Here is a 20571-nt window from a genome sequence, read left to right on the forward strand (position 1 = left end):
GGGATTTTTCCATCAATACACACAATTGGGGTTGACTATCAATGTGTGTGTGAAGTACATGTTCTTTTTATTGATTTTGGCATCCATGTTATCTTCATAGAAAGAACTGTAAATTTTTCCATCATTTTGTGCTCTAGAAAAAAAGTAATAGCATTGCAACGAGCCATTGTTTATTACATATGGAAATTCTTTTAGCTAGAGAAGGTGAGCTTTTTCATGGAGGTAAAGAGGGATTCAAAACAGGGGGAAGGATTATTTAGATCTTGTCTCTTTTCCAGCATCTATTTTAGTAAACAGAATTTTCCTGTAAAATCCATTTCATTTCTGGTTTGTCAAAGTTGTGCAAAATCAGCTTCTTGTTAATTTATTGTTTTCTCTATATTTGATTTTCCTACTTTTAAAAGTGAGTTCCAGGACAGCCAGGGATATATATATATATTGCACACATTCAGTCCTAGCCCTTGGGAGGCAGAGGCAGGCTCTCAAACTCTGTGAGTTAGAAGTCAGCCTGGTCTACATAGTGAGTTCCAGGACAGTCAGGGCTTCATAGAGAGACCGTGTCTCAAAAAGAAAAAAAAAAAAGTCATGTGAGATTTTTTTCCTTTTTATTTCTTGCTTATTTCAAGGCCATGTTCACTTTTTTTTGTTGTTTTAAATATATATCTTACATTCATTTTAAGTACAAGATGAAAACAATTTCTCCCCATGCCCAGAAAAGTGTGTGGTTTATTTTTTTTAAAAATATGGAACTCTTCACACCTGAAACAGCATAACTAACTAAAAGTAAACAACTAAATGAAAACCTGAGGAAATATTAACCTCTATAACTAGAGTTCTTATAACTCTGTAGGAAAAAAAAGATATCCAGACACACAAACAAAGCCAGCGGCAAGTACTCCCAGGGACGTTTTGAAACTATGTGATGACTCTACTGATAAAAGTCTAAACTTGCAAAATATAAGATATCCTTCTTTCTGAAGGAAGGAATTCATTACTGGTGAACTCCAGAGTAATAGGTTCTCTTTTGCTGGCCAATGGGCCAGATAAGTAGGAACCTTCTCGAAAATACGCAAGCAAGCCAATTTGTATCCAGACTTTCTAAAAGTTCGAATCTTTCAAGAAAACATCTTAGATTTTAAAGACAGATTCAGGACTAGCCCAGACTGGTCTGGAACTTGGTCTGCAGGTTAGGATGGGCTTGAACTCCTGATGCTCCTGCCTCCACTTGTCTGCCCTTATTTCTAATTAATTTCTTAGTTCCTGGATTTATTTGTCCTTTGGTGTTAGTTTTCTGAATTCACTAATTTATTCCTCTTTACATTTGTTTTCCTTCTACATTTATGTTTGGTTTTTATATCTTATTTATTTTGGTTTTTGAGGGACAGCCTCAAAGTATTGCTCAGGCTGGCCTGGGACTCACTGTCTAGTCAATCCTGTCACTTACCACAATCCTTCTGCTTCAGTTTCTGGGATTGCAAATATGCGCCACTATGTTCCATCTAGTTTTTGCACTTGTAACCCTTCAATTGGCTGTTTCACTTACTGTGTTTTTCTCCCCTATATGAGCCCTGCCTCAGCTGTATCAAATACCTACAGATAGCTTTTACTGTGTCTTTGTTTCCTGCCACGCAGTTTCCACTGCCCCTTTTTCCTGATGTTGAGTGAGAAAGCTTGCATTTTGCTTGAGTGGTGGTTTGAGGGGCTGTGCATTTTCCTCTCACGCTCTGTGCTAAAAAAGACCTGGCCCCGCCCCTCCAGATGGAGCCCAGCCCCTCACAGTTCACTCCCCACCCCCCAGACACATGGTCCAATCAGCCAATCGGTACCTTTGAAACACCCAGTTCCATGATTGGCTCTTGCGGAGACGCCCACTTGCTCTTCGGAGCTACGGTGGCGGACCTGGGGCAAGAAGCCTGCGCAGGGAGGGACGCTTTCACGAATAAGCCAAGCAGTTTTTGGAATCCAGCAGAACAGCGCGGAGATGGCGGCGGCGGCGTTGTTGGCTGCGGTGGACAGGAACCAGTTGCGGCGGGTCCCGATCCTGCTGCTGCAGCCGAGGTGATTCAGGGGTGCTGCGGGTCCGTGCGCGGCCCGGATGCGGGGCGCTGGGTCACGTGAGAGCAGCCCTTTAAGTGCCTGTGTGTAGTTTAGGTAGGCGCTGTCCCACTTCAGTCTTCGGCTCTTCCTACAGACTCTGCCACCTTGGCTGGTTTCTGCTCTGATCTGGGCACCCCTCACGATGCTGCAACCGAAGATGGCATACGTAGCTAGAGGCTTGCACCAGGACCCCTTTCCCAAAGTCGCTTTCAGCTTAACTCCCTCATTTTGAGTGCAGTTCAGAGAAGGATTTCTAGAGACCTTTCCGGTTGCTGGAAAGAGTCAGATTAATGAGGGGAGAGTTTTGTCGAACGCTCTTGTTCACAAGTTTGAACAAAGCTGGCAGATGACTACCCCGGATCCTTTTGGAAATGAAGCTCCACGCTTTGACAACAGTGAAAACCCCGAGTCATGTAGATAGATTACTTCATCATAATCATCACCTCCTCGCGTTCTGAAAAACGTACTGGCCCAAGGGCAAGAACTGCCTGCAGAAGGTTGGGTTCCCAGCTTACCTGTGACCTTGGCCCAGTTACCTAATATCCGTGCTTCAGTTTCTTCTGCTTGGAGGTGATGATACTTGTATCTAGCAGAGGTGATATAAAGACGATACTAACCCCCTCGTATGTCCAAATCAACACGTGGATAAAAATTTAACCACATCATGGTCCATTCAACAAACAGTGTTCGATGCCCTGGATTTTCGGTGAATACTAAAATATGGTCTTCACCCTGTATTTTAAAGAAAGATGGTGAAAGTTGTATAAGTGCTGTTCTTCTTCCTGTGAATTTCCTTAGGTTCCCAAGAATACCACAGAGTCATTCTCCTCTCAAGGCTTAGTTATAGCTGTCATCCTGCTAATAGTTTTTAAAATTAAAACTCTTACCAGCATGAGAATTTTACCTTTTTTTTCTTTTCTCGTTCTTTTTACCAGCCATGATTCCTCTAATACCTCAGAGAAAAGAATTTGATTAGTCAGATTCTACCCATGAGAATGGCGGCTGTCTTAATCGGTGAATTATCTCCTGGCAGGCAATTTACTCGTCTTGTTTAAATGTTTTGAGATGTAGCAAAAAGAACTTTGAAAAATGGGATAGAGAAATCAGAACATTGTCAAGATAGAGGATTGCACGTAAGGAGTGTGTCTGACTGCCTGACTCAGTCTTCACTAGCTGAAAGGAAAAAAAAAAAATGTTTTAGGCTATCAGTGGTCCCAGGTTGGATACATGGCAAAGCTGTGATTTCTTAGGCAGGACTGGAAAAGCCTTAAACCCCAACTTACCTGGTGCGGTCAGAGGGAAAACAATGCTCCAAGCTGGAAAATTCCTTTAAAAGATCAGGAAAGTTAAGTTTTCCTCCTTGAAGAGCAAGACTGTGGGGTGGGCTGAATTGGAAAGATTTGTGAGAGCACCAGTCTCTGAAGAAGCCATCAAGCAGAGCTCTCATGCCAAAGATGTATGTTTTCCCAGTTGGCTCCAGAATGACAGCATCTGAGAAAGTGTGCCTCCCAGGATGCTAAGCTTACGGTGTTCCTCACATGACCCTTGGGAGATACTAGTCCTGCTGGTTGCATAGTTACATGTAAAGGGTATATGCATATTGTTGCAGTCATATAATATCTAAGGTATCCTGTGATCTTTATGCTTCATGAAGGAACTAAGCTCATAAGTCTATATATAACCGTGGTCCTGTTTGGGAAAATTGTATACTTTAAAACGGGGCAGTATCTTCAAGATTGCCTCTTATGGAATGGGAGCTGTAGGTTAAGCACTTGGCTAGCATATTTGTGGCCCTCTAAAACTCAAATTCATCTATTTGTAAAGCTTATTCCTTGCTGTATAAGTTTTCTCATTGGGAGGGTATTAATGAAAAAGAGATTGAGAAACCCCAATGTCAAGTGACCTGACAATGGGCAAGTGTATGTTGAAGAGTAACCAGAATAACTAGCCATAGCCTACTTTTTTTTGTCTTTTGAAGCAGGATTTCTCTATATAGCCCTGGCTGTCCTGGAACTCACTCTGTAGACCAGACTGGCCTCGAACTCAGAAATCTGCTTGCCTCTGCCTCCCAAGTGCTGGGATTGAAGGCATGCGCCACCACTGCCTGGCTTAAAGATTTATCTATTTTTGTTTATATGAGTACACTACAGCTGTCTTCAGACACACACTAAAAGAGTCCATCAGATCCCATTACAAATGGTTGTGAGCCACCATATGGTTTGAATTGAACTCAGGACCTCTGGAAGAGCAGTCAGTGCTCTTAACCGCTGAGCCATCTCTCCAGCCCTGCCAACATTTCTTATTTCTATTATCTCTGTTCAACTTCCTTCTTTTGATTTCTCTGGCTTAATGTCAATACTGCCTTACCCAAGGGTGGCATTCAATTATATTTTCAAACTGTTGTTTGATTTAATAAAATAGAACAGAAAATGTCAAAATGCGGTCTAGTATCTTCCATGACAGTGCTAATTGTGTGTGCCAGGTAGTTTTTACTATTACAGTCCAACAAGAATTTTTTTGTTTTGTTTTTAAAGCCAAGGTAGATGATTTTAAAAAGCACCTTAGCTTTTTAATTGTCTCTTTGGCCAAATGCCAGCTTCAGATATTAAACGGGGTAGGTGATTCATTCAAAAACAGGAACACAAAGGGAAACTGGCCAGGACTCAACATCCCAGGTTCTAGAGAGGTTTTCTTGTCACAGAGAGTCTTACTGAACCACTTTGCTAATGGGCTTAAGGTTGGCCTTCAACCATATCTGGGCTTGTTTATGAGAGCAGGGGCTGATTTTGTATGTTATGATGAATCATAATTCCGTTTGGGTTTATATTCTAGGGAATGGGCTTGGAAGCTGAGAACCATGAAGTATGGAACAACCCCAGGTACTGGCAGCCTTTGTTTAGCTTTGCATTAGAGTGTGAGCCAAGAAAAAGAGATGTTTAATCTTTAATTTGTGCACAATAGAATTAACACTCACAAACCTTCATACTTAGGTATTTTTACAATAACTTTCTTCTTAATGCTAAGTCACCAGTTTTGCTTTCTATGTCAAATCCTTTGTGCTATTGAGTATGAATTTTGATGTGCAGTGGTGGAGAACATCTTAAATTTTTTGAGACAGGGTCTCTTTACATAGCCCTGGCTGTCCTGGAACTCACAGAGATCCACCTGCCCCTGCCTCCCAAGTACTAGAATTAAAGGCATGCAACACCATGCCTGGTGAGGACATTTTATATTAATATGATTTCTGCCTTTTAATAAAAGCACTGTTACTTTGTTCAAGCGAAATTTTGCAGGGAGTTCTGAAATGTAAAATTGATGGAACTGATTATAATGGACTGAGCTCTGATTGAGTGGATTTGACCCCCACCTGTACTAGATTGTGGCAGCATCGGTGGCCTGTCATGGCGCTCGGAATATTTAGATCTTATGGTTTCCTTAAGTTATAGGAAACCTTATTTTTTAAAGAAAACCCTGATTTTAAGCTCCCAGCGTTTATCTCATGTCTGATGATGAAACTGCTTATCATATTTTCTAGATAGACCATTTTTTTCTTGCCATGGTTGAAACAAAAGGACATAGTGACTCTCTTAGGCACTTAGATTACATATAAATCATCAGGTGATAGTGTATACTGTATTATCTCTTTATAAAATTACATAGGTGGTCATCTTACAGATGAACCATGAATTTGTGAACAGGACATAGTCACTAGAAATAAATTGGAAAGAACAATGCAGACTGGTTGGCAAAAGAAGTGGCCCGTGTTATTGGACATATTTGAAACACCTGTACTAATTAGGTTTAGGTTAATGAAGGTGGATTCTAGTAGTGGGAAGGAATAAGAAGAGGGAACGTTTCAAGAACAGTTCAGGAGAGCATTGGGAAATCTCTTGGTTTGACCGGATAAGAGCTGGCCTCCCGAGAAAAGTTGGTAAGCCTAACTGTCGATGAGTTTGGGAACTGGGAAAAAAGTACCTGTGTGGGAAGAAGCCATGGTTTGATTCCCTGATGTTAAGTTGACAAGGAGACTCTCCCGTGGAAATTGACGTTAGAGAGAGAGAAACATCAGTGAGCCTGAGCCTCTGAGAGTGCAGATGCTACCAACAGAGCAGGGAATGGCATTCCACAGCCGTAGCAGGATGTTTCCATGATGTGATGACAGGGAAAAACTGAGAGAACCAGGGCTTGTCTCCGTCATACCGCAGTTCTTGATTTAAATGTCCTATCCTTCCCATACGAAGACCATACACCACATTCTCAAGCTTTATGTATCTCTTACCGAGTAACTTAGTTGGCCTTAACGAGGTATTATGAACATTAGTGAATAGAAAAGAAATCCACTATCTAATAATAAAATGGTAATTTTAGCCATTCGTGTGCAGTTTTATTAAAAACAACCCCTTATGGGATGACTCATAACATATCTTAATTTCTTATTTCCCAATAACATTTGGGTCTTGTCCTTATGGTTTCTAACAGGAGGAAGCATTACCAAGGTCCTCATTGCAAACAGAGGAGAAATTGCCTGCAGGGTGATACGAACAGCCAAAAAGATGGGTGTGCAGTCGGTGGCTGTCTACAGTGAGGCCGACCGGAATTCCATGCATGTAGATATGGTACGTTGTTAAAAGCTGGAAACAAAATCTCGTTAGTGATTGTGTGTATTTGCTTTTGTGTCCAGTTCAGCTCCTTAGATTATATTTATTTTTATTTCATGTATGTTGGTGTTTTGCCTGTGTGTATGGCTGTGGAACTGGACAACTGTGAGCTGCCATGTGGGGGCTGGGAATTGAACCCAGATTCTCTGGAAGAGCAGCCAGTGCTCTTAGCCACGGAGTCATCTCTCCAGACATACTAATGATTATGTTTAGTTATAGACATCACATTTCTAAAATTATTTTAATTTGTGTATTTGAGGGTTTTTTGTGTTGGTGTTTGTTTGTTGGTTTGTTTGTTTGAGGCAGGGTTTCTCTGTGTGGCCCTGGCTGTCCTGGAATTCCTTCTTTAGATAACACTTGGCCTTGAACTCACAGAGATCTGCCTTCCTCTGACTCCCAAGTGCTGGGCTCAAAGGCGTGTGCCACTGCTGCCCAGCTCAGTTAAGTTCTTTCTGATAACAGTTGATGATTACAAGTGTCAACAAGGTTTATGTAGGTGGGTTCTAGCCACTCAGTCAGCACTCCTCTGCAGGGCGGTGAGCTGGGCACAGGCAGCGTGGTGTTGCAGGTGACTTCCGAGGGCAGGTGTTCGGCCACACCCCTTGGTCTACTACCTCCCACCGACCCCCCAGAGAGGTGTGTGGGCATCAGTCAAATAAAAGCAGCACCAAGCCCCTCCCACATGCAAATAAGGTTTCCCTAAGCTCTCAGGCCAAGCCAATGAGAAGTACCTGTTGTCAGACCCTGACCCGCCCCCAAACTGTATATAAGAATCCTATTCTGAAGGATCAAAGATGTGCAAGAACTCCTCCGTCTTCCAAGAGCTTCTGTCCTAAGAGCTGTAACACTTGGGAAGAGGTCTGCTCTCCCAAAAAACTACCTGAAACTCCGCAGCACTCCTCACTGGCTAGCCTCTCGTTGGCCCAGCCCAACCTAACAGACCAGGTTCCTTTCCACCTCTGAACCGTCACGTGTGCTGTGTTCTCTGCATGGAAGCACTCCGATGCCTTTCCTAAGTCCACCTTTTCCTTTCACCCCTAGGCAAAGTCCTTCCTAACCTGGGGAAACCTGTCCTGACAGCTCTGTTAGCTCACCCTGGCCACCAGCAGACCAGAGCCAGTCCTTCTGTCACTGTCACATTCCTGCCTCCCTTAGGGTCTTTGTCACAGTTACCAGTTGTGTGTAAATCCTATTGACTGCCTTCCCTCTGTAAAGAACACTTCCCAGAACAAAGCCTGGCATACAATAGGCATTCTGCACATGTGTATAAATGAATGGATGCATGGTTTCAAACTACTTAGGCTACTTCAAGGGATGCCTTGATCTTATGAAAAATTTAAAGGATAATGTAGAATAATTCGCAAATTGTGAGAGATTATATACGCTTTGTAGCATTCCCTTGCTACGTATTTCTCTTTATGTATTTTGTATCTGTTTTCAAGCAATAACTTTTGGCATTAAATCATGATAAAGTGTGATTGAATCCAGAATGTGGTTTGTTTATTTGGGAAAATGGAGTTTTGACTCTCCATATGTGCAAGACTGAGTCCTAAACCAGCTGCTTCTGCTTCACTGTTAAATTTTTCATGCCTCTGGGATTGCCTGATGGACCCAGCATTCTGTTTTTAATAGTAAATAAGGCTGATGTGGTTCTATATACAATACAAGTGCAAACCAGCCACGTCTTCTTTTACAGGCAGACGAGGCGTATTCCATTGGCCCTGCTCCATCTCAGCAGAGCTACCTTGCAATGGAGAAAATCATTCAAGTGGCCAAGAGCTCTGCAGCACAGGTAAGAAGTGCAGAAAAATTTACAGTACTGAGCAAATCAGTCTTTACACAAACTTATTTCTTTGTAGACATTCTCTCTTTAGCTAGTTTTTATGTCAGGCTATTGAATTATCTTTGTAAACTGTATTCGTTCCTTCTCCTTCCTTAGCCTTCTTACTGGATCCTCTGTGCTTTAAGTCTTTTGGTAAGCAAGAGGATGGAGACTCTAAACTATCAATTAGAATTAAGAGAGATGAGCTCTTCTTGGAACCTCAAGTGTTAAAGGTTAGGCTAGTTTTGCACAGAAGCAATAAACAAATCCCTCTTTCCAGGGTAGAGTCCTATTCTTTCCATAGTAGAGATATTGTTTTAAGTTAAATGTGGATTATTTTAGGGTGGACGCGATGGCTCTTCAGGTAAAGGCACTTGCTGCTGAGCCTGGCAATCTGAGTTAAGTTCCCAAGAACTGACTCCTCCAAATTGTCCTCTGACCTCCACATGCTCGCTTCACAACACGCACACACATGCACACACAGAGTCAAAGATACAGTAACTGCTTACTATCTTTTAATCTAAATATGTCTTAAGATAAAAAAGGAAAAGTATATTTTAATTATGTTTTTAAATTTAATTTATAATAATAACCATTTCTTGATTTAAGCATTTTGAAGTTCAGTTATTAAAAAGTTGGGGCTGGAGAGATGGCTCAGTGGTTAAGTGCACTGACTGCTCTTCCAGAGGTCCTGGGTTTAAATCCCAGCATCCATATGGTGGCTCACAACCATCTGTAATGGGATCTGATGCCCTCCTCTGGTGTCTGAAGATTGCTGCAGTGTACTTATATACATAAAATAAGTAGACTGGTTTTTGTTTAAGGTGGCATTTATTTTTATTTTTTATTAGATATTTATTTACATTTCAAATGTTATCCCCTTTCCTAGTTTCCCCTCCAAAAATCCCCTATCCCCTCCCCCCTCTCCCTGCTTCCCAACCCACCCACTCCCATTTCTGGTCATGGCATTCCCCTATATTGGAGCATAGAGCCTTCACAGGACCAAGGGCCTCTCCTCCCATTGATGACCAACTAGGCTATCCTCAGCTGCATATGCAGCTAGAGCCATGAGTCCCACCATATGTTTTCTTTGGATGGTGGTTTAGTCCTAGGGAGCTCTGGAGATACTGGTTAGTTTATATTGATGTTCCTTCTATGGGGCTTCAGTCCTCTTCAGCTCCCTGGGTATTTCTCTGGCTCCTTTATTGGGGACCCTGTGCTCCATCCAATGGATGACTGTGAGCATCCACTTCTGTATTAGTCAGACACTGGCAGAGCCTCTCAGGAGACAGCTACATCAGGCTCCTGTCAGCAGGCTCTTGTTGGCATCTGCCTAGTGTCTGGGTTTGGTGGTTGTTTATGGGGTGGATCCCAGGGTGGGGCAGTCTCTGGATGGTCATTCCTTCAGGCTCTGCTCCAAACTTTGTCTCTGTAACTCCTTCCACAGGTATTTTGTTCCCCATTCTAAGAAGGAACGAAGTGTCCACACTTTGGTCTTCCTTCTTCTTGAGTTTCATGTGTTTTGCAAGTTGTATCTTGGGTATTCTAAGTTTCTGGGCTAATATCCACTTATCAGTGAGTGCATGTCATGTGTGTTCTTTTGTGGTTGGGTTACCTCACTCAGGATGTTAGTCTCCAGATGCATCCATTTGCCTAAGAATTTCATAAATTCATTGTTTTTAATAGCTGAGTAGTACTCCATTGTGTAAATGTACCACATTTTCTGTATCAATTCTTCTGTTGAGGGACATCTGGGTAATAGACTGTTTTAAATATTTTTAAAGTTTTATATAAAGGTAAAAAAATTAATGTATATATGATGATGTTTTCTAGAGATGACCATATAATTTATTAATTCTACTTTAAAGTTTTATTATTTGTGTGCATTTATGTGTATGTGTGTGTGTTTGTATGCATTTATCTGTGTGTGATTACATGTGTGTGTGTGTGTGTGTGTGCATGTGTGCATGCATGTGCTTGATGTAGGTGCTAAGAGCTTATGAGAACAACTTTGTGGAGCCAGTTTTCTCCTTCTACACTTTGATGGCTTCCAGGAATCAAACTCAAGTGGTCAGGCTTTCTGTAGGAACTTTACCCACTTTATATCTTACTTCTCTATTAATTGTACTTCTAGGTTTATGTCAAATAATGTATGCCAGGGAATCGTACTTGTATACCAGGGTTCACCGTCACCTTCTTTATAGAAGGTAAAAAGTAGAAACAACCCAGATGCCCGTGAATGAAACAGTGGATGGGCGACGAATGTAGAAAGTACGCAGAGTAAACTGTTAGCCTTAAAATAGAGGAAATCCTGGTATAGGTTGTCACATGGGTGAACTTTGAAATCATGCAATGTTAAATAAGCCAGTCGTAGACACACGTATACAGTTCCATCAATAGGCGACATCTATATCTGTAAATTTGTAGAAATGGAAGGAGAAACAGTAGCTGCCTGGTCTGGGATGGTGACAGTGTTTTGGAGACAGGTGCTGATGACAGGAGGAGGGTGACATTGATGGCAATCAGGTGCTCACAACTGCTGAGACTGGGGCCTTGTAGGTTTCGTATGTACCACTACAGTAAAAGACTCAAGACTGAGGGTGTCACTCGGTGGTAGACAACTTGCCTTAGTACACGTGAAGCCCTGGGTTTGATGTGAAAAAAAGAAAACAAAGAGATTTTCCTGGTGTAAAACAGGCTTCAAAACTTCAACATGAATGTTCTAGGCATCTCTTTGGGAGCAAGTTATGACAGAGACCTTGGTGTCTTGCCAGCCATGTCTGGAGAGGTCTCAGGAAGGCAGCTCTGCCAGCCGAGAGCTAGCGAGTGAGTCACCTGTGCCTTCTCTCCTGCAGGCCATCCATCCAGGCTACGGTTTTCTTTCAGAAAACATGGAGTTTGCTGAACTTTGTAAGCAAGAGGGAATCATTTTTATAGGTCCTCCTTCGTCTGCAATTAGAGACATGGGTATAAAGAGGTAAGTGTTGGAAGACAAACTGAGGTTGTTTCTTATAACAGGGGATTTTAAAATCAAATTAAATGTATTATTATTTGTGTACAATCGTGTAAGCCAAGTGCAGACATGCAGGCATTCCACTTTTGCATGGGTCCTGCATGCAAGACTAAACTCAGATAGTCAGAGCAAGCACTTTGTCCACCAAGCCACATTATCAGCTCCATTCATAGGCATTTTAAATTGTACTTTTTGGTTGTTATTCTTCCAAAATGTAAGAAAAATCCACTGAATTTTGGAATATAGAGAGGTAATTGTATTTTAATTCCAAGATGTATTTTAGTTGTTTGGGGTTAAAAGATAGATGGTGGGATGAGCTACCACATGAAGTAAAAGCAAGTATGTAACAAGGAATTTTTAGTGTGTGTGTTAACATTGGTTCCAGGCGCAAGCCCTGCCTTTACCTGTGAGATGGTGTTAGGGTAAATATTTAATTGGGTCATCTTGGTGTTTTTTCCTCTAAAGCACGTCCAAGTCCATCATGGCTGCTGCTGGAGTTCCTGTTGTGGAAGGTTACCATGGCAAGGACCAGTCTGATCAGTGCCTGAGAGAGCATGCTGGGAAAATCGGGTATCCTGTTATGATCAAAGCCGTCCGTGGTGGAGGAGGAAAAGTAAGGTTGTGGGTACCTGCCCTTGCTGTTTCTGGCTAGAGGTCTGTGTTCACATCGTGGTCACACAATCCTTTCTTTCGTAGGGCATGAGGATCGTAAGATCAGAGAGAGAATTCCAAGAGCAGTTAGAGTCAGCCCGGAGGGAGGCGAAGAAGTCTTTCAATGATGATGCAATGTTGATCGAGAAGTTCGTGGACACTCCAAGGTCGACTGCTGGTTTGGGATTTTGGTTTTGTTGTCATTGTTTGTTTGTTTTGTTTTGTTTTATTCTAAGCAATGCATGTGTGTTCTGTTAGATATGATGTAATACTTTGTAAGTTCTTGACGTTCCCCAGTTCCACCTCCGTAGTCATGAGTTAGAGGACAGTGTGCTTGCTCCTAAACATTTTCTTCTATATTAACAGAAAACTCATGCCTAAGCCTATGAGAAACAAACTATGTCCATACAAACGGTGGACAGAACCAATTATAACATTATAATGGTATACAGTGATATTATACCCCAGGCATCTTTCTGTATCAGTAAATAACTGTCTTAGTACCTTTGGTCAAGTTAGAGTGGCCCTGTGACATGCGTGCTTCAAAATATGTTTGTTGGTGGCGAAACTTAGGACTTTCTTCCAATATAAGTAAGTTCTTTTTAGAGTCAGCTGTATGCTCTAAGCATTCATTGAGGGACTCAGAAAAATGGAGCTTGTGAGTTAACAATGGAGATTGTCAATTACAAAGATTTTTGACATCATTTTGTGGTATTTGAACAAGTTGTAACCCTCCCAGCCAGCACTAACCATGTGCCAGGTCCTACGTCTCTCGTAGGCTAGGTAATCTTACTGTCCTCATCTTAACAACCCCCCATATGTGTACTCCTGCTTTCAGTCTGTGCGTCAGGGCATGGGGCAATAGAGCAACTATGGCTGCCTGTGCTCGCCCACAGTTGTAATGCTGGAATGTGGGTGATGCCAGAGTTCACATTCTAGACCATTGCTCTGGGGTGCGTCTCTAGATGCCACCAGAGGAGGATTGTAAAGATTCCTAGCTTTTTCTGTTTTTTAAAATAAGATAATGATAAAATTACCTATGTCTTAGATTTTTGTATGAATATAACCTTTATGTCACGTGAAAAGAACAGTTCATTTGTGAAACATGGATAGAAAGTCTTTCCCTTGCGAGCAATAAATGAGAAGCACTAAGTTCTTCCCTTAAAAGAACGCCCAAGAAGGACCTCTCTTTTTAATGTTATCTTCTCTTGAAAGAGGGCCTGGGCTGGTTTTGCTTTTGATTTACACCTTATGAAAGGTGGAACTGGGGGCTGGAGAGATGGCTCAGCAGGGAGAGGACTTGGTGTTCCTGCAGAGGACCCAGGTTTAACTCTCAGCAGCCACATGGCCGCTCACAACCATCTGTAACTCAGGTTACAGAGCATCAGTGACCTCTTCTGGCTTCTGTAGGCCAGGCACCAGCTCGCATGTGGTGCATGATTAAAAAATAGTCGAACTGTACCTGAGAATATAAAAAATGAAATTCAACTGCAGTTGATAGTTAAAAAATAAATCAATTCAAAATAGGTCGATTATTAGGAGAGCCTAGCATATGCTGCCTGTTCGAGGGGGTAAGGCAAATGAAGAAGGTTCTAGATGTTTCCTTCTGTGATACCTTGCAGAAGAAAATAGACGGGCCATCCAAGTCAGTGTCCTCTTACGTGAGCTGTGGGAACACTGGCTGCCCCACGGTATGCGGCTCAATACGAGGAACAGTGATTACTGGAGACAGGGCCTCATCCTGTAGCCTGGCCACCATGCTGACCTGGAACGCACTGTGCAGAGACCTTGAGCTCATGATGATCCTCCCATCTTTGCCTCCCCAGTGCTGGCAGGCGCTACCACATCTAACCTGATCAAGTCAGTGTTTCTGTTCTGTAACTTCTAGTCAAAATACTTGAGTACCTTAATATTATAATCACCACTGTGTTTTTATAACCTATTGGAATAGAGTTCTGGTGAACTTGTAGTAGTGCCTGCAAATCTGATCAGAATTATTGTTTATCTAAAAGACTGGGATAGGAAACTATCCTCAAAGTATACAATTTTAGAGAGAAAATACCACATTCCATTTTCAGATTATATCCAACACATATGCTACATGACTTACAGGCACATTTTTAGTATTCCTTGACAAGACCCATGCATTCCTGTACTGTCCAGCAGTGTGTGTCTCTTTTCTAACCAGATTGTACATTGGTTGTGTTGGAGCTGCTGATCAGATGCATCTATGCACTGGGCCCTAGAACCTCTGCATTAGCACAAGGAAAGAATGCAGAGAAAGAAGAGAATGGGAGCCATTGGATGATCTCAGAAGCTATAGCCATTGGACGACCTCAGATAATGAGACCCCTTGGATGACCTCAGAAGCCATAGCCATTGGATGACCTCAGGAGCCATAGCCATTGGATGATCTCAGAAGCCATAGTCATTGGATGACCTCAGGAGCCATAGCCATTGGATGACCTCAGGAGCCATAGCCATTGGATGACCTCAGGAGCCATAGCCATTGGATGATCTCAGAAGCCATAGTCATTGGATGACCTCAGGAGCCATAGCCATTGGATGACCTCAGGAGCCATAGCCATTGGATGACCTCAGGAGCCATAGCCATTGGACGACCTCGGGAAATGAGACCCCTTGGATGATCTCAGAAAACACGGCAGACCCCGAGTCTGTATTGGGCCTCCCTTACATATTAAGTTCCAAAGGAAAGGAATTTCCCACTTCTGAGTCTCAGAGGGCAACTCCTGTGTATGGTTTGGACCCACGTGTTCCCTTCATACCTTGGAGTCACTACTACAGTGTTTCCTTTCACAGAGCAATGAAAACATGAGAGAGGCAATTATCTTAACAAACATACCTCATCTCTGCTGTGTAAGGAGTTTAGATACCAAAGAAATAGGAGGGGAAAAAAAGAACCCTGAACAATGTGAAAGACAGAGAGTGACATTTGGACTCACCAGAGTGTTGAAGGCACAAAGCAGACTGCTCTGGAATGTGGTCCTTCCTGTGAACACAAGTTGCAGTTGAGATCGCCTTATCTGAGTTAGCTGCTGCTGAAGCCCTAAGACTTCATTGGAATTTCCTCAAGTGTCTGGTGACTTAAGTATCAATCAACCTGAAAGAGAAGCTCCCCTGGGGTGGACACACCCACTTTCATAGAAAATCCAAATGACCTCATAATTTGGAGGAGTAGGAGGAAAAGCATTTTATACTTGGCCTAAAATATTCTGCTCCCTTTTATAAGCATATCCTTTAGGGAATCCATGCTCAGGTTTGACACAGAGAGAGATGCCATCCAGTCTGCTATTTCAGCTAAGGGAAGACACTTCTGACCGCCACAGCTGAAGCCCTGGCCCAGGATAACTGACTTAATGTTAGGGTTACAGTAACTTTCTGTCACCAAGGTACGGTTGAAACATGTGTCTGCGAAAATCAAACAGCCATCGTGGCGTCAAGACTTGGATGGAGCTAAGTGTGGAGCATTTGCCTGCTTTGGGTTCAACCCTTGAAACTAAGAACGCTTTTTAAAATAATCAAGGCCTTTTGTAGGTGTTAAGTCATGAGTCCTTTGCCTTCTGAATGGAAATAGTGCCCTTGACTTTGGGGAAACCATCTGCTTGTCTCTCTGCCACATAAAGACACAGCAATAAAACACCATGCTCTGAGTCTCCTGTCGTACTTCTTACCTTCCTGAGCTGTGAGAAATAAACGCATGAAGTTTATAAATTTCTCAGCCTAAGGTGTTTTGTAATAGTAGGCAGAATGGACTAGACTATGTCTCCAAACTCCCTGTAATGAAGTGTGCTGCCCCGAAGAAGCTGTAGTGCAGCTTTAGTTGGAAAAGTGCTTGGGAAACCCAACATCAGTCAGGAGAAAACAGCCAACATGAAATGACAATACAAGAGGAAACTGAATCTGTGGTATGTGTGACACCATCTCCATCGCTCCCAGGCCAACCTGAGAGCTCAGGTCTATCTCCTGGTACAGCATGTTCTATGATGAAAAACGTTACAAGGCCAGAAAAGCACATCCTGAAGAAACAAAGTCTCCCAACCAAACAGCCCTGACCGAATTTAAGCACTACCAGATAGAAAGTTCAAAGTAATTTATTAATTCATTATAGGCTTTGGTCCAACAAACAGAAAACACGGCAGAACAAATGGGAATGAGAAGCAGAGTCGTAGAAAAAGAATAAAAAGAAACTGCTGGCAAGGAAAACACTGTGAAGAAGTGAACACAGTGGATGGGTTTTCAGCAGCCTGGACCACAGGCAACAAAGGAAAGAATTACCGATCTGATCACGTGCCTGTGGACACTCCCCAGGAGAAAATAACATTACACTCCCAACAGAACCAGTTTGAAGGTATTCTGTGTTACTTGAATAACAAGAGAAGGTTAAAAAAAAAAAGGAAGAAGTAATTTGAAGTAGTTATAGTCAAGGATTTTACAAACTTAGTGACAGTCAACAAGAGCATAGGAGGACAGATGACCAGCTTTCTGGATGAGTAACTGGATGCCCACCCCTGTACACGTGGGTTTTATCATGGAAGACAGCGAGTTCATGGGAGTGGAAGGCTGCTGGTTTGGATCTGAAATGGTCATGTCGTGTGAAGGCTTAGTCTCCAGCTTGACATTCATTGGAGGAGGAGAAGCCTGGGCTGAGATGTTCCATTACAGGACGATGTGCCCTTGGAAGAGACAATGGGGCCTACCCCCTACTTTCTTAGCTGTGAGGTATATTTGCCTCTGCCAGGCCCTCCCACGTAGATGAGCTGTCAGCGGCCTATGACAGCAAGGGCCAGTTGGTTGTGGATTAAACCACAGCAACCATTAGCCACAAACAATGACTGTCTCTCTTTTCATTATTTATTTATTTTTAATTTTTGAAATTATAATTTTTACCATTCCTTTTCTTCCCTCAGAAGTCCTCCTACATACCCCATCCCTGGGGAAGACTATTTCTTCTTTTCTCAATGCTCTTTACTTGTCTATAGTTCTTTGTATAAGGTTGAGGCCTTCTGTCCTTTCCGACATCCACTTTGGCATATCTGTTGTTGTCCTTGTTCAATTCATGTCTAGGCAGTGATGTTGGCAAGGCTTCATGTGTGTAACCTGACATTACTAAGAGATGCAAAACACACAGCACAATCCCTGATCCTTTGGCTCTTAGAATCTTTCCATTCCCTCTTTTACAGTGTTCGCTGGGCCGTCGGAGCAGGTGTGATTTGTAGATGTGTTTATTGGTCAGTGTTTGATGGGGTCTGGTTTTCTGTAGTGTCCATCTGTTGCAAAGAGAATTTCCCTTGACGAGGGAGGAGTACTCCACTCTCTGTATGTGTACAGCCAGACGTTTCTATTGCTGTGAGGGATTATGCTGGTTTAGTAAAGCGGTGCTTGTAGGTTCTTCTCCAGACCCATGAGTTCAGTAGCCCCAGATAGTGAGCTAGGACCAAGTAGTGTGTGAGCCTTGTTTTTCTAGGCATTACATATGTCCGCTCACAGTATGACTTACCAGAATTTTACTAGCCTTTTTTAAACTCAATATTACAGTGCCTTTGGGTTTTTTTTTCCATAATTTAATGTTAGCACACTCTTAAAATACTAATGATCTATGTTTATTTTTAATTATTTGATGTATGTCTTATCTCCTTTATAGATGAGACATTTTGATTTCAGTTATCTATTGTTTTTAAAATCTAATTGTAAAATTTTTGGGGTGGGGGGGAACGAGTGGTTAAGCCAGTTATTATTGGCCTACTTATGAGCTATAGTTTGTAATTAATTTTTATAACAAATTAATGTCTTTGATATTTTTTATTTTGTGATTACCTCTATTTTAGGTCTCCTGTATTTTCACTCTTCTTACCTACTAGTCATTCCAGATACATGAATTTATTTTCTGTAGCATTTATCATACAAACAGGAATCTTTTAACTCAGATTTTCCAAAAGTGTACCCATGTTCCTAGGTTGTAACCTCAACATAAAGTCCAGATAGCATGTTTCTCAAAGGAATCTTGGTTATTTTGGCCAACTGTTTGGGTTGATAAATGTAAAATCTCTCAACCCTTAATAAAGTATATTAACACTTGTTTCTTTTTGAAATAGGCATGTGGAAGTCCAGGTGTTTGGTGATCACCATGGCAACGCAGTGTACTTGTTTGAAAGAGACTGTAGTGTGCAGAGGCGCCATCAGAAGATCATTGAGGAGGCCCCAGCGGTAAGGAAGCTAAAAGGACATTTCTGAGGTTCTCTTGAATGTATGCCTTGTTCAATCTCACTTTCACGACTGATCTATAAAGCTAAAGTCTCCCATCCCTAGCATCTGAATAGTAACACAATGATAAAACTCTGAGGGTCCGGGGGTGAGGAGTAGAGTATTGTTCTGAGACTAGACACAGGTGAGTCGCCTTCCTTCTGGACAAAGTCCAGGAAAGTCTATCCTGGTGCAAGTATCTGACTAGGCGTTAACAATTGGACAGTGAGATCAGAACACACTGTTTAAGCTGTAGTTAACTAGAATTAGTCATGTCATTGAAATGGAATTGTACGGTTAGTTGGGCATCTTCTTCATAGAGAAGACTCTTGTTTTAACTACTGTTTCAGCGTGTTCCTAAACTAGTTTAGTCATCTTCATGCCCAAGCATTATACTGTGGAGGAATTGTAATCACCGTTTGACACCTGCCCCTTAGCATGTTCCTATCCCTCTGTTGGTTCAGGTTGCTAGGAGCATCAAAGCCAGGGCTACCTATTTTTGGGTTTATGTTCCCTTGGGGCTTACGACGGCCATTGGTGAGATATATGTTGTCTGTATTTCTGGATCATCGGGGTCTGAGGTTCCTAGTTAACTAGTTTGTTCTTATACTATTCAAAATAGAATATTTTGTTTCAGAATATATTAGATATTTGAAATAGATGCCAACAACTTCAGTAAGGTTTCATTTTTAAGCAGTGATTATTTAAATGACTGGGTGTGTATTATGTAAATGCTTTAAACAGTACCTGCAGAAGAAAGATGCATCAGATGCCCTTGGGTTCCCTTACAGGTTGTGAGCTGCCTGTCATGGGTGCTGGGAATCAAATGCTAACCCTCTACACTGCTGACCCATCTCTCCAGCTCTCCAGCACTTGCTATCTTTTATATAATTATGGAGGTTGTTTGAAAATACAAGGTATAAAGGTATGTAATTGTAGCTGTAGTTCATAGACATTACTAGCAGAAGTATTCAACTTTGGTATATTGACAGACAGATTGGTCTATTATCTTTTGCATACAGCTACCATCCACTGTTATCTAGTGTACATTTTAATTGTTTTTGCATTCTGGTAGAAATGTATTGTGAGACTATGTACTAATGGAAATTATCTTGAATATCTCCCTGTAGCCTGGTATTAATCCCGAAGTAAGAAGAAAGCTGGGAGAGGCTGCAGTCAGAGCTGCGAAGGCTGTCAAGTATGTGGGAGCAGGTATGTTAAAACTTCCTCGTAAAAACCGTATTTGTTTCAGGAGATTAGAGAGACATAAACCGGCCCCCTCGATGTTTTGACTGTATCTACAGTAAGAAATATACTTTTAAGAAACAAGCATTTTCCTAACCAGTGCTTAGCCTAATCAAATATGTGACAGTTGTATACTTCCTATTCTGTTTCAAGATAAGATAAATAGATTGTTTTTCTTTTGCGCTAAAAGCTGAAGCTAGGGCCTCACATATGATATGCTGGTCCATGGAAGAACACCTAAAAGTCTATAAAAGCAGTTTTTAGATCACAGTTCAAAACTGAACAGAAAGCCAAAGTTAAATTTATACATAGCCTGCCCCACCCCAGCCTCTAGCTGTGTTAGCATCTCTGGACCAGAGTCAGACCTTGTGTGAACTTGCATGGTTCACACCTACCCTAACCCATGTTATCCAGTCTCGTCCCTAGTGTTGTATAGCCTATGAGTTTTGAGAAATGTGTCATGAAATGTGCCTCCTCCTGCATTAATAGTACCACACAGAAGAGTCACTGACATAAATATCCTCTCTGCTCTCTCTGTGCCTTCCCTGGCGTGAACAGCCATCGCTCTTTAGGCTGCCTTCGCGTGCTGTTGCAAGAAATGATAAAGTTGGAATCATACAATGTGAAGCCTTTACAGACTAGCCCCTTCTCCTCAGTGCTGTATGTTTAACTTTCCTCCATGTCATCTCATAGTTTGATATTTATGTCTTATTGTTCTAAATAATACGCCATGTCTGCATAACTTATCCATTGATAAGCTTGGTCGCTTCCAACTTTTTGGCAATTACAGCTAAAGTTGCTATAAACATTCATACATAGAATTC

General features: G+C 41.9%; 1 protein-coding gene across 1 annotated transcript in view; it reads left to right on the top strand.

Moving 5' to 3' along the window:
• Positions 1-1857: 1857 nt before the first annotated feature.
• The window catches only part of Mccc1 (methylcrotonyl-CoA carboxylase subunit 1), a 44594-nt gene continuing 25880 nt past the window's right edge, over positions 1858-20571 (top strand). Inside the window, exons 1-9 of the mRNA XM_021158530.2 lie at positions 1858-2058; positions 4930-4976; positions 6577-6713; positions 8452-8547; positions 11433-11554; positions 12056-12203; positions 12287-12408; positions 18355-18466; positions 19633-19714. Of these exons, the coding sequence (XP_021014189.1) occupies positions 1982-2058; positions 4930-4976; positions 6577-6713; positions 8452-8547; positions 11433-11554; positions 12056-12203; positions 12287-12408; positions 18355-18466; positions 19633-19714 (943 nt within the window). The 5' untranslated portion in view covers positions 1858-1981. The remainder of the gene's footprint in view (positions 2059-4929; positions 4977-6576; positions 6714-8451; positions 8548-11432; positions 11555-12055; positions 12204-12286; positions 12409-18354; positions 18467-19632; positions 19715-20571) is intronic.

Source organism: Mus caroli, unplaced genomic scaffold (assembly GCF_978045245.1).
Source record: "Mus caroli unplaced genomic scaffold, Mus_caroli_1 scaffold_3, whole genome shotgun sequence".
NCBI lineage: Eukaryota > Metazoa > Chordata > Mammalia > Rodentia > Muridae > Mus > Mus caroli.